Source organism: Cotesia typhae, unplaced genomic scaffold (assembly GCF_013202065.1).
Source record: "Cotesia typhae breed Kobodo isofemale line unplaced genomic scaffold, CoteBio_Ctyphae contig_56, whole genome shotgun sequence".
Lineage (NCBI taxonomy): Eukaryota > Metazoa > Arthropoda > Insecta > Hymenoptera > Braconidae > Cotesia > Cotesia typhae.
In genome coordinates this window covers 634,397-650,305 of record NW_027423760.1, presented here as the reverse complement: position 1 = coordinate 650,305, position 15,909 = coordinate 634,397, and the positions used below count along the sequence as shown (strand labels likewise).

The window sequence follows — 15,909 nt, the reverse complement described above, 5'->3', positions numbered from 1 at the left end:
TATCATCATAAACAAAATTATAATTATTTTCAATTAATTTATTAATCAAAAATTTAAAAGTTTTTTTATAAGATGAAGTTCAAAAGAATATTGAGATAATTTTTTCACAATAATAATATTAGTTTGATATTATTTAATATTTACAATTTAACACAATAATAGGATTAATACTTTATTCCTAATAAATTTATAATTATTTTTCATTATTTATGATGATATATTAATTTAAAATAGTACCAAATAATATTTAAATTATTAAGGTTGGAGCAATAAATGATTTTAATGTTTATTAGTAATTATTAAAAGTAAGTCATGTAATGCGATTGGTAAGTATTGAACAGTAACTAAATTATTATTATTTAAACTAAATTATCATCATAAACAAAATGATAATTATTTTCAATTAATTTATTAATCAAAATTTTAAAAGGTTTTTTATAAGATGTAGTTCAAAAAAAATATTTAAATCATTTTTTTACAATATTGAGTTAGTTTGGTATAAATTTGATTAATACTTTATTCATCAGAATTCATAATTATTTTTTATTATCTATGATGATAAATTAATTTATAAAAAGTAACTAAAAAGTATTTAAATAGTATTTAAATTATTAAGATAACATCAATTGATTAAAAACTTACGGAAGCTGCAAAAATATGAAAAAGAGTAAAGAAAATATACTTAATTGGATATTCCTTGATATATAGTTAGAATTATCTTCTAATGTGGATTGATTTTACTAAATAATCGTTCAATTCAATAAAATCACTTTTTAAAAATATTTTTTTGACAGCTGTTTATTTTTTTTTCGAGTTTGACAGATAAACAAAGACATTAGCATAATAAATGTTTCATTTCTTTTTATGATAACTTCAGAATGTAAGTTTAAATATAACAGCTGTCAATAGTATGAAAAGTAAATAAAAATAATAAATAAATAAATTTATAAATCAAAAAATCAATAATTATATTAAGTATCATCAAATATAATAAATAATTAAGGATATCATCATCAAATAAAATAAAATTATTAATTTAAAAAAAATAAAAATAAATCATTATAAATTAAAATTAAAATTATCAATTAAAATCAAATAAAATAAAAATTATTTATTATGGATCCTGAAAATTTAAATTTGGCAGTACTAATTAAATACGGTAACATGGCATTAAAAGCACAAAATTGGTCTCATGAGATAAAGCAGCAAGTAATTGGTAAGTAGAAATATAAAAATATATTAATATTGATCAAAATTTTTATGCATATTGCTAAAATTTTCTTTCGGCTCAAGTTAATTATTTATTTTATATGATATATATATATGTCTATAATTATTCATCATTTTTATTTTTTTAATAGACTATTTTGACAAAGTCGATGGCGTTTTCGTCGTTGGATGTACTACATCGGTAAAGGTTTCTTTAAGAGATGGCCATTACCATGAAGCTGTTTCATTTAAAGAAAGAAGAAACGAACTTTATAGTGCTGCCTATGATGAAGCGCGGAATGTAATTTTAATAAATACTTATTTACATTTATTTATTACATACATTTATTATACATATTTATTCATTTACATATTTATTTACACAGTATTATTTACAAAATTTACTTACCTATTTTTAGAATGTTATTTACAATTAATATTTTTATTTATTTATTTAATGTCAATCATTTTTTTTTATTTTTAATTGTAGGGATCGTTTCTTCAAGCCCTCTATAACTCTTTTTTATTTTTCGAAGAATTCTCAAAATTGATCGATAAACTAAATTTGGAAAAATTTGAAAGACTGGCCAAACAAAAAAAATTACAAAAAGAATGGAAATTAACTCATCAACTAAATAATTCATAATTCACATTAAATTTAGAATATCACCACATTTTAAAATACTTTAATATGTCAGATAACATATATATATATATATATATATATATATATATATATATATATATATATATATATATATATATATATATATATATATATATATATATATATATATTTAAGCATTATTTATAATTTATAATTATTTATAAACGAAAAATAAATAATTTTTATCTCTTTAACACGCTTTTATAAGAAAGCCACTAAACATTTTTCATTTATAAACATAAAATTTTTGATTTCAGAAATCATAAGTTCTTCTGAAATTGGAGCCAACATGTAAATTTTATTTAATTGTAATATAATCAGAATATGTAATATGACCTGTACCTTCACAGTGATGTAGGAATTGCTTTCACCAAATTTTTATTATTATGAATAATTGTTTCATATTTTATGTTGGCTTATTTTTAAGATAACCAAACTCCTGAATTATTTTAACAATACTCTTGCAGAGTTAAAACTTCGCATACAAACATTTGAGTAATAAAATAGAAAATACTTTTTTTTTAACTTCCCACTATGAAAATTGAAAATTTTAAAAAATCGGAAAGTTATTGGTTTCACCCCGTTTTTCGAAAATCGAGTTCTCATCAGATCTTGACGTTTTGAGGTCTTAGGAAGCTTCCCCGAATGTTTCCGCGATGATATCCGTATGTGTGTGTGTGTGTGTGTGTGTGTGTGTGTGTGTGTGTGTGTGTGTGTGTGTGTGTGTGTTCAAAAGTTACAGTTGTTCAATAAATGCATTTTGAGCTAGAAGAATTTATAAATTATAATTTTAAAATTAAAATTAATTTTTTTTTAATTAGGTAAAAGCCCCATGCAGTACTTGCTCAGGAACCAGTACCTACCTACTCCATGTATCTGTATATCTATATTCACAAATGCAGGTATATAAATACCTGGAGTGAGCAGGCACTGTTTCCTGAGCAGCTACTGAGGCTTTTACCTTAAATATTTTTATTATGAAACACTAAATTACTAAATTTATATAATAATTTTAAACATTATTGTTAAGTTAATTAAATAAAGTTAAGTTAGTTAAATTTATAATTAACTAATTAATCATTGTCCATTTCTGACTCCAAAATTTTCTGCTCGTATGTACCAATCGCCGGAATAAAATACATATTTGTAGGCACAACGGCATCAAGATTATATGCCCGAAAATCATACGGTGAATAGTTTGCGCTGACAACAAAAGAATGCCCGTAGAGACAGATTCCCGTAACCTTCACGACCTTAGAAAAAAAAAATATTAATATAAGGTAAGAGCCCCAGTAGCTACTTATGTACCAGTACATGATCACTCCAGGTATTTGTATGTCTATATTTACAAATATAGATATAAAAATACATGGAGTGATTATCATGGACTGGTACATGAGCAGCTACTGGGGCTTTTAACTTGTTTAAAAAAAAATTAATATATTTTTTTGTAAAACTGGCTAATCGCCACAACATTATTTCTTTTACCTGGTTCAATTCGAGCGTTGAATTAATGCGATGTTGATTGTCAATGATCATTAATACATGATCATTGCCATTCGAATCGCGGATACCAAAAGAAAAGTGGTCGTTGAAAACATATCTATGGTAGCCAAACAGCTCCAACACGAATCCAGTGAACCTGAAAAAAAAAATTATTTAACATTTCTATACGACAGGAAAAAGAATTAAAATGAAATTTAAAATTGGTAAAGGCTATTCCCCCCGATGTAACATACAGGTTATATCAAATTGAAGCGAATGATTTAGTCTAGAATTAAACATGCAAACAGTGGGTGAATACCCTTAGACTTGCAAATTATAAAGTACTTACTGGTAGCGCTGCCCTTGTCGAAAATATGGTGCTCTATTTAAATTCATTTTCAGATGAAAGACTTAAACTTTACTGTGACGTTGATGACAGATAAATGTACACTATAGACATGTATTTGTTTATTCATTAACTTCACACGTATCTCCACAATAAAAACTTTTAACGCAACTTAGTATTAGTAATTACTATTTATAAAAGTTTGAATAAATTTATTTTGTTATTAATACACTGACAAAATTTAAAATTTTTATTATTAGCACCCACCCCCGCAACCCCCTGTGGGGGTGAGATATCGTAAAATTCGTTCATAAATTATTTTTACATCATTTACAGAAGATTCCTACCAAATTTAGAGTCGATAGGAGCTATAGCTTGAAAATTAAAAATTTTCATTGGTAAAAGCCACCCCCGCAACCCTCTGGGGGGGTGAGATATCGTAAAATTCATTCATAGATTATTTCTACATCTCTTACAGGAGATTTCTACCAAATTTGGAGTCGATAGGACCTTTAGCTTGAAAATTAAAAATTTTCATTGTTAAAAGCCACCCCCGCAACCTCCTGTGGGGGTGAGATATCGTAAAATTCGTTCATAAATTATTTTTACATCATTTACAGAAGACTTCTACCAAATTTAGAGTCGATAGGACCTTTAGCTTGAAAATTAAAAATTTTCATTGTTCAAAGTCACCCCCGCAGCCCCCATGGGGGGGGGGTGAAATATCATGAAATTCATTCATAGATTATTTCTACATCTCCTACAGAAGATTCCTACCAAATTTGGTGTCGATAGGAGCTATAGTTTAAAAACGGGAATTTTTCATTGTTAACGCCCCCGCAACCCCCCTTGTGGGTGGAATTCCGTAAAATCCGTTCTTAGCTGACCTCTACTCGGCGAAAGGAATATTCCTACCAAATTTCAAGTTTCTAGGTCTGATGGTTCCCGAGATATCGTGATGAGTGACTATATAGATAGGAATCTCTTATATATATATATATATATATATATATATATATATATATATATATATATATATATATATATATATATATATATATATATATATATATATATATATATATATATATATATATATATAAAGATACCCAAAGTATACTTGTACGTATCTTCCTGCATATTGGACAATTTTGTATACTCTTGCAACCTTGAGGCTCAAGCGCAACAATAGCGATTTCGATACAAAATTAACAATTTTTTATTTTTTAAGCTGAAATTTTTTTCAATTCCAAAATTCCAAAATTTTTTTTTTCTAAACCATCCCTGAACTATAACGAACAAAACAAAAAAAAATTTTGAAAATCGGTCCAGCCATTTTTGAGTTTTAGCGAGACTAACGCACAGCAATTGATTTTTATATATATAGATTATGTATAAATTTTTATATAAAATATATATAATCATATATAGACTAATATATTATATGTATGTTTTATATAAGTCTATATATGATTAGATCTAATTAGATCTGAGTCATCTAGAGCTATAGATGATTATATATAAATCTATATATAATTAAATCTGATCAGACCTGAGTTATCTAGGTTCATACATGATTATATATAAATCTATGTATAATTATATCTAATCAAATGTAAATTATAAATTCATCAATGATTATTGATTTTATGTTCTTTAGTGATTTTAACATAAATATAAGATCTGAATTTTTTTATTAATAATTGCAGATGAAGAGCTAAGTTTTATTTTATTTTATTTTTTCATTATTATTATTATTTATAAATCGATACTAAATTAATAATACATTTTGCTTATATATATATTGAAGTAATACATTTATTATAGATTATATATAATATTTCCTAAATTTTACACGATATATTTATTAATATTTTAATAGAGTATACTTTGTTAAATTAGATCTGATCATACTCCCGAAGAAAATGATTTTGCCTTATCATATATAGTTATATTTAATTATATATAACCATATGTAGACTTATATATGATTATACCTACTCATACTTGACTAATATGAATCTGTATATAATCAGATGTGATTATCACGGGTCCATATATAATTGGATGTGATCAAACTTGGCTAACATAATTAGCCTTTTATAGATTATCATGTATTATTAAATTATATATAAGTTAATATATAATTATACATAGGTTCATGCATAGTCAGACCTAAGCAAACATTTTTTTGGATATCACTTCCCTTGTGGAAATAATTCTCAGAAAAAACTCTTGAAAAGTCTTTATAACTCTGAATAAGACTTTTCGAAAGTCATCTTATCCCCAACTAAGTAAAGGAAAGACTAAATAAGTCGTCAAAACTCAGCAAAACTCGTCAAAAGTCAAATTTTCCCTGTAATTTCGAACTTTCTCAAAGAGTTATTAAGACTTGATAAGACTTATTCAGTTTTACAGGAAAAGAAGAGAATATTTCTTTTCAAAAAAATTACTTATCAGAATGAAAGAAAATTGAAAATAGAACTATAAAAATGAATTAATGCATGTTTTGTAAAAATTTTTTTAAAATAATATTTTCATCACGAAAATACTTTGATGGGCATCGAATCACTCATAATTGAGTAAGTCAAAACATCAACAGCAAATGAAATGCACTTGCTGTTGGAAACAGATACTACTCAAAGAGTAAATCCAATCGGTATTTAATTTGGACTATTAAATATTTAAGTCAGTTTTGTAGGTAGGAGAAAATTTTAATTGAGAAATCTTGAAAAATCTCAAAAAAAATCATTTTTGAAAGTGGTTTCTTCTCAGATCTTCGTCATTTCTTCTCGGATCGTTTTTGATGATGTAGAATAATTTTAGACCTTAAAAAATCGCGGCGATCGCCGCCAAAAACGGGAAAATTGGTTGATTGGTTCGAGAGATATCCTCCATAAAATCTTTGGAAACAAGTGTTTTTTTAACATTACTCCGACATTTTTTAGAATAACTTTTAAACGGCTGCACTGATCGATTTCAAAAACTAATCAGCTATTAGCATGAAAAAATTACGTCGATCGCCGTCAAGCCGGTCAAAATTGGTCAATTCGTTCAAGAAATCTCATGAACAAAAAAAAACAAAAATAAGTGTTTTTTTCGGTTCTTTTTAAACTACTCCAAATTTCATAGTTTTATCAATTTAAACTTGAAGATCCATCATGAAACTAAAAAAATTGCGTCAAATTCTGCCAACCACGTGAAAATCGGTTGATTTATTGAAAAGTTAGTGCGGTTTCAAAATTTAAAGAATATTGTTCTATGATACTTCTATCAGACTTTTAAGCTCGAAGAACTCAAAATAACACATAAATTGTATTTTTAAGCTCGAAGAGCTCAAAAACATCATTAGTGCAGTTTTATGCACCTAGGCATGGAATTAGCGGGAAGTTGCACCGATGGCCTTCATGGTCTACCGTATTCCTAATTTTTTATGCTTGATTTTGTTTACAGAAGTGCAAGGTTATATTAATTGATTTAAGACTGTTTTCGCTGTTAAAGAAAACTATAACTATAATTTTCAAGGTTGTGAAACAATTACAGATGGGAACTTTCAATTAAACGTTCTAATACATACATTTAAAAATCACATATATGAAAAAGGAGACCATGTCGAATTGTATGGTTCATTTATGGTGCAAGGTGATTGTACTATTTATAATATTTTTTAATTAAAATCTATCGCATTTATTTATATATAATTGTATTAATCTAACGGTTCATATTATTTTTAGTATCTACTTTTTATACTCTAAATAAAATTGACAATATCAATAAAATAGACAATCAAAAACAATCAATTAATTGGCTTCTGAAAGGATCAACGAAAATCAGCATAAATTAAATGAAAATTTTATCAATTATGAAAATGATTTTCGATGCTTAAATTTATAATTTATATTTATGATTTGTAATATTTGTAATTTTTTTTATTAAAATTTTAATTCACTGTGAACACTACGCGTATTATATGTGGTTGCAAACATATAACGCGCGCGAAGCGCGCAGTGCATGCTAGTATCTTTAAAAACGTCAATTGTTAAGAAAATACAGTGCAATTTATCGGACACCATTATTTAATGAAGCAAAACTTTATTTATTTGTAGTTCACATGTCACGGCAGTCATATAGCGACTGCAAAGTTGCTAGTTTTACTTAAGGACTTTATGTGTATCAAAAAATTTATTAAATTGATTTCATTTTCAAAATCATTTTCATGCAAATACCCAATTGATAAAAAAAAACAGTGATTGCCAAATATATACTTAAACTCACGTCTGAGCTAAACGTTGTATGGTTAGTCATATACCATTTGGCGTAACAGCCACTCTAAATATTTTGTATTGCATCACCTTTCTTTCTTTGCTTACAGGAAAAGTGAAGTTTATCATTAGCCAGAACATTGATGGACTTCATTTGAGATCAGGGGTTCCACGATCTAATCTTGCAGAATTGCATGGCAATATATTTATCGAACAATGCAATAAATGTAATAGGTAAAGTATAAACAAGTCGCAAATGTTATCATTGCAGGTACTGATTCTTACGCTTATGCGGATATATAATTTTCATCTTTTATTCCACAGTCGTTTTTTACAAGGATAGGGATGCGAAAGGTCTAAATGTATAAAAAATGTATTTTTGTGCTCGAAGATCTCATAACATTGTAATACAACATTTTTTGAATATTTTAAGCTTGAATACAGAGGGAAGTTCTAGCGATGGCCTTGAGTCAACCGTTCTTTAGATTTCTTCATTTACAGAGATCTACTCGCCAGTTTTCAAGATCTATGTAAAACTGTAGGGGCCCGACTAGAAATTACTTTGGGAATGCTCAAGGTATACATTGGGGCCCCATTGGGTTTCAACGGGGCATGCCCAAGAGGGAAAACCCAACGAGGACCCAATGAGAACCCGATTGGGAAAACCCAACGTAAAAATAATAAATTATTGCCAGTTTTTCCCAATTGGGATCTCTGTGGGACCTCATTGGGAAAACCTAACGTAGAAATAATAAATAATTGCCATGGCATAAAGTTTATTTTATCTGAGATCTATTGAAAAACTGGATTGCGAAATTCATAAATAATCTGTAAATTTAACCAATCGTTAATTTAGATAAAAAACAATCATCCAAATATGTGTGTGCTTATATTAGTTGTATATATTTGTCATAAGTAAAATAGAAATAAAAATAAAAATTAATCGTTAAGAAAGGTAAAGCACCCAGTAGATAATAATAAAAATTCTGAAAACTGTTCAAATTCGCGTAAAATGCCACTTAGAGGAAAAATCAAAATTTTCGAAAAATTCAAATTTTTGAAAAAATTGTTTACCAAAATAATTTTCAACAGAAAACCTCTACAAAATTGTATTTTCAAGTCAGTTAATTAAATAAATAAAAATACATTCTTGAAGCTTGAGCATAACATAAAGTATATTACAGTCAACCGATCGAGTTGATGTGCACCAAATGAGTATTGTATTCTTCAGTATTCCTGTTTGGACCAGAAGTAACGTGAAGGACTGACGAAACTAAGGACCCCAGTTCGAGCCCAACCCACGTCAAGGATTTTTTCAATCGATAAGTCTGTATCAATGCAAATAAAGATCGTAAATAAGTTCAAATATGATATGAGTATCGGATCCTAAATTATTCTTAATTTTTTCAAAAATTGTACTATTTTATTTCCAAAATTTAAATTGAGCTTTGATGGGGATTTTCCCATTGGGCCCGAGGGATTGCCCAATGAGGACCCCATTGCTCTTTGCGTTACATCCCAATGTGGGGCCCCAACAGGGGATCCCAATGGGGACCCTATTGGTTTTACTTTTAAATTTCTGGTCGGGGGGTACTTCATGCCAAATGAACTACTTTTAAATCCAATTATATTTATTATTCTGATCATTATTTTTATTTTCATAATTTTAATTTTATAATATAATTTACCTTAAATATTTTTATAATATATATATATATATATATATATATATATATATATATATATATATATATATATATATATATATATATATACTAGTTGTTACCCGCCCGCTTCGCTGGGCATTTTATAAAATTGTATTTTTAGATTTAAACTTGAAAGTTAATTAGAGTATTGTTTTGACTTTCACAAATTCTAAATTTCATCGAATTAGCATATACCTTTTATCCATGGAATTATTCCAACTAATATTCATTGTAACTTTCAATGTGCAATCATTATAATGTTTGCGTGGCTTTTTTCAAAAATGAATAATAATTGACTCGAAGAAAAAAATTTGAAATGAGAATATGGAGTCTATAGGAGCTATAACTTGGAAATCAAAAATTTTTAATGTTAACACCCACCTTCGCAAACCCCTATGACATGAGTTATCGTAAAATTTGCCCATAGACTTTTTTATATCTCTTACAGAAGATTCCTTCCAAATTTAGAGTCGATAGAAGCTATAGCTTAAAAACGGGAATTTTTCATTATTAACGCCCCCGCAATCCTCTTTGGGCTAGAATATCGTAAAATTCGTTCATAAATTATTTTTTCATCACTTACAGAAAATTTCTACAAAATTTGGAGTCTGTAAGAGTTATAGCTTATAAATTAAAAATTTTGATTGTTAATACCTACCCCCGCAACCCTCTGTGAGGTGAGATATCGTAAAATTCGTTTATAGATTATTTCTACATCTCTTATAGAAGATGCCTACCAAATTTGAAGTCGATATAAGTTATAGTTTAAAGACGGAAATTTTTCATTGTTAACGCCCCCGCAACCCCCCTTGTGGGTGGAATTTTGTGAAATCCGTTCTTAGCTGACTTGGACTCGGGGAAAAGAATATGTATACCAAATTTCAAGTCTCTAGGTCTTATAATTTCCGAGATCTCGTGTTATCTCAGTGTATTTAATTTTTTAAAGATTAACACCCCCGCAACCCCCGGTGTGGGTCGAATTTCGAAAAATCCGTTCTTAGCTGACTTGGACTCGGGGAAAAGAATATGTATACCAAATTTCAAGTCTCTAGGTCTTATAGTTTCAGAGATCTCGTGTTATGTCAGTGTATTTAATTTTTTAAAGGTTAACACCCCCGCAACCCCCGGTGTGGGTCGAATTTCGAAAAATCCGTTCTTAGCTGACTTGGACTCGGGGACAAGAATATGTATACCAAATTTCAAGTCTCTAGGTCTTATAGTTTCAGAGATCTCGTGTTATGTCAGTGTATTTAATTTTTTAAAGGTTAACACCCCCGCAACCCCCCTTGTGGGTCGAATTTCGAAAAATCCGTTCTTAGCTGACTTGGACTCGGGGAAAAGAATATGCATACCAAATTTCAAGACCGTAGGAGCAATATTTGAAAAATTTAATTTTTTTAGGTTAACACCCCCGCAACCCCCCTTGTGGGTGGAATTTCGAAAAATCCGTTCTTAGCTGACCTAGACTCGGGGAAAGGAATATGCATACTAAATTTCAAGTCTCTAGGTCTCATGGTTCCAGAGATATCGTGATGAGGGACTATATATATTTAATAACATGTTTTCTCATGTTTTCTTAACGAGCTTGAGATGAGTCAGAGAATTGTAAAATTTTTCAAAGAATGACATAAGGACAAATGCAATAGTTAAATTTTTTTGATCACTGCTAAGAAATATCATGATATCTATTTTTAGTAGAAAAAAGTTATATTTTACTTGAGGTTGACTAAAAGTAAAATCTTTTTATTTTGATTAATAATCAATGCAATATACAATAACTACAGAGCCCAATCTTGATTATGTATTTCAAAACAATACGAAAGTAGAGAAATTCGGAAAGAAAGTGGAATCTAAAGAACTAATAAATTTCATTCATAAAGCTAAAAAAAAAAAAAATAGCTTTGAACTTAGTATTCAAGAGTGACAGAAAGTTTAGGGTTGATGCTTCATAATTTTTAGAATAATAAACACCAGATAACCATTAAAGATTATTTTCATTATATGACATATAAATAACGAAAAAAGAAATTAAAATACGTTCTAACTTATGAAAATTATCTGTTATAATAAAATGTAAAAATTAACTTAAATAGTGGAAGTAAGTGATTTGTTTAGAAAAAAAAAGTAAATGAAGAATATAAATTTATACACATTTAAATAATTTGAAAAAAATTAATTTTATCATTTCAAAAGATCTAAGTAATGGAAAGAAAAAATACATTAAAACTCAATTGGAAATGTTAAAAAAAATTGACCAATCAATTAATTACTTCAAAAAAAGTCTAATGTTAATATATTTCTTATATTTTATAATTATAATTATAATTCATATAATTATAAGTGATGAATCGTAAAAAGTGCTTACCAGAAAGCAGAGTGAATCCTTACTTATACTTGAAAAAGATACTTCGTCGATGCTCTTCACATTCTTCGCAATCACTTGCGCGATTACCGAAAATGTATGATTTGATATATCCATTTTCGGGATATATTTTATATACATAAAACCAAGCAACGAATTGATTAAGACAATAGCACAATTTTAGTTATATATTAAAAAAACAGAAAAAATGAAAAAAACACAAGCACCACAACTGTATCTATTAATAAACAACGTCAAAATTAGTAAGCCTAAAAAGTTAGAGCTTACATTAAATCATGCATAATAAATTGCATGAATAATTCGGCAGCCAAATTAATAAATTAATAGTTTTTAACACAATTCTTAAAAAAAACAATAAACTTATTTAAGACAGAAAACAAAAAAAAAATAATTGAATAAAATCACAAACACGATAGGGTTAAGGAACACAATAAAATTTATCACGATGCAACTCAATGGTCTTCCTTCTGAATATTGATAACTTTTCTATTAAAAAAAAGACAATCAAGTGTGAAGGGGAGTGGGTCATTTTGGTAATAGCATTGAGCTTGCACGTCTGCAAAAACAGTTGATTGATGCTTGGTACGCGCCAATCTTGTCTGTCTAGGTAAAAACATTGTAAGTGTAAATAACATTAGTAAGCGACCGCTCAGATACTCGGAGTTGTTTGATTTTTCATCTTCTCTTATAATTTTTTTTTTTTCAAAGTCTTAATTATCTTTTAAAAAATTAATTCCACAATATAGGTATGAAAAGATTCAGAATTTCACGAATCGTAAAGATATCCTATTGTATGGAGAACTTTTTTTATAAACAATTTTTTCTATTTGTTTAGAAAATTGTTAGTTAACAAAAATAATTTGTCCCGGCAATGTGGGTATCAACATTTCCAAATTTCATGAATCGTAAAGATATTCTATATTGTGTGAAGAACTTTTTTTATAAACAGATTTTTTTTTGTTAATTAACAATTTTTTTAAACAAATAGAAAAAATTATTTATAAAAAAAGTTCTCCACACGATAGGATATCTTTACGATTCATAAAATTCTGAATCTTTTCATACCTATATTATGGAATCAATTTTTTAAAAGATAATTAAGACTTAGAAAACAAAAAAATTACAAAAAAGATGAAAAAACAAATAACTCCGAGTATCTGAGCGGCCGCTTACTAATGTTATTTACACACTTACAATGTTTTTATGTCAATAACAAATTAAAACTTTCATCAAAGAAATAAAAAAACAACATTATTTTCAGAATTCAATTTCGAATCGAATGAATAATTGTCCATATTTCTATCGCAATATTAGCCCATAGAAATTAGCCAAATCGGTTGTGCCAACTGGAAGTAGATCGAAAAATTATAATTTCTTAAAATTTTGATATCAAGTAGGTTAATATGAAATTCTAACAAGTATCTAATGGTGGCCTCAATTTGTTCATAAATAATAGACAAACAAAAAAAACGTAAATTAAAAATTAAATATCTCTGAAGTTATTAATCTGGCGGGTTAAGTTTTCGCATAAAATTTGTAGAGCTTAAAAAAATCTACAATTTTGCTTTTAGGTAAATTCCTGTCAGACTCATAGTTTATTAGTTATTGACAATCGAAATTTTATAAACAAATTGAGCTAGCAAGCTGAAAAATCAACTGATTTCATTTTTTATTTTTTACATATTTCTGGTAATAAAAGGAACATTTTTATTACTAAACTAAAGTACTTACTAAAGTCACTAAAGTACTTTTTGGTACTCGCACCTACTCTAAAAAATCTAGAATTTAATTGCGAAAAACTTGGCTATTTTGAAAAAAATTAATTTTTGATTGAGGTCAAATGATAGCGAGTTGAACGCGAGCGGATTTTCGATAAAGCGAGCGTGTTCCCTACCCGGACTAATGGTAGTTTTTCGCAATTAAATTCTAGATTTTTTAGAGTAGGTGCGAGTGCTGTAGTAAATTTAGTTTCGCAGATATTGGCTTCCAAAAAAAGCGGTTTTTTGATTTGTAAAAATCAAATTTTTGAGATAAAAATTTTGAAAAATATTAAAAATGTTCCTTTTATTACTAGAAATATGTAAAAATTAAAAAATGAAATCGGTTGATTTTTCAGCTTGCTAGCTCAATTTGTTTATAAAATTTCGATTGTTAATAACTAATAAACTATCAGTTTGACGGGAATTTACCTAAAAGGAAAATTGTAGATTTTTTTAAGCTCTATAAATTTTATGTGAAAACTTAACTCGTCAAATTAATAATTTCAGAGATATTTAATTTTTAATTTACGTTTTTTTTTTGTTTGCCTATTATTTATAAACAAATTGAGACCGCCATTAGATACTTGTAATAATTTCATATTTACCTACTTGATATCAAAATTTTAAGAAATTATAATTTTTCGATCTACTTCCAGTTAGCATAGCCAAACTGGGTAAAACTGACTAATTTTTGTGGGCTATATCTAAAGTTTTTCGCGGTAATTTTACATAGAATTCTAACGAAAATTTTCATCATGATGGTTACCATTCTACCTGGAAATAAGATTAATTCTTTTCTCTCTGCGATAGAGTTTTCCTATGTCATAATATAATTAATAGAATATACTTACCATAAATAACAAATATCAGCTGTAACAAATGGTAAAAATATGATCATTGATTCTTTACATAGAAGTAAATGTACATAGAAAAAAAAATCTGTAAAATAAATTTAAAATATTAAAAATATAATTTTAATTGTCCGATCTTTTTAGTTCCACAAAAAAAAAATGTGGGCGTACAAAGTACACATGTCAGGAGTGAAAGTTCTTTGGCAAACGAATTATTAAAAATCTCATCTATGTTTATACTAATATAAAGCTCTAGATTCCCGAGACTTAGAGGGAGGAAAAAAGGAAAATCGTTTCATTAATAATATTATTATTGCGTTTCGTTCGTAAAACTTCTACTCTCACACGTGCAAAGAAGTCCCACTTCAAAAATTGCTGAATCTTAAGTACAAATTATATTTCATTGATTGAATAACTTAGGGTGAGGATTATTCAGCAATAATTATTACAAAAAAAAAAATAATCCACTGGTAAAAAAATGGTATGTTATGACCTGATAAGTGCATGTATTGGCTTTTGATATAATCATTTATATATCGATAGATTTTCTGAAATGTTTATTTATAAATAGGACTACCGTGAGTTAAAATTAACATAGTTAACGATAAAAAATATGACTAAATATTCTAAGGGTGGGTCTTAGAGATGGTTCCGAAACTTGGGAATAGTCGGAGTGGGTTTTTGAACATCGGAGTAGTTTACATGAATTTTTAGAAAATTTTTAAAAATTGTTAATGGTGAGAAACCCGGCTTAATAGTTTAAGGGAGGATCAGGGGTGGTTCCGAAATTTGAAAATGGTCGGAATGATTTCTTAGAAAACCGAAATAGTTTACATTAATTTATAGAAAATTTTTTTAAATTATTATTGCTGAGAAACACAGCTTAATAATTTAAGGGTGAGTCAGGGGTGGTTCCGAAACTCGAGAATTGTCGGAGTGGGTTTTTGAACACCGGAGTAGATTATATGAATTTTTAGAAAATGTTAAAAAATTGTTAATGGTAAGAAACACGGATTAATAGTTTAAGGGTGGGTCAGGGGTGGTTCCGAAATTTGAAAATGGTCGGAATGGTTTCTTAGAAAACCGAAATAGTTTACATTAATTTTTAGAAAATTTTTTAACATTGTTAACGGTAAAAAATACGACTCAGAATCCAAGGGTGGGTCGTAGGGGTGGTTTTTCTGTAGGAAAATATCGAAAATCACTTACACATTATTTTCAAGAAATTCGACTATTTTTT

At 27.8% G+C, this 15,909-nt stretch overlaps 1 protein-coding gene across 1 annotated transcript in view; it reads left to right on the top strand.

The window, feature by feature from the left end:
- Positions 1 to 7,713: 7,713 nt before the first annotated feature.
- Positions 7,714 to 15,909, top strand: part of LOC141532127 (uncharacterized) — a 99,052-nt gene continuing 90,856 nt past the window's right edge. Inside the window, exons 1-2 of the mRNA XM_074250324.1 lie at positions 7,714 to 8,003; positions 8,080 to 8,203. Of these exons, the coding sequence (XP_074106425.1) occupies positions 8,164 to 8,203 (40 nt within the window). The 5' untranslated portion in view covers positions 7,714 to 8,003; positions 8,080 to 8,163. The remainder of the gene's footprint in view (positions 8,004 to 8,079; positions 8,204 to 15,909) is intronic.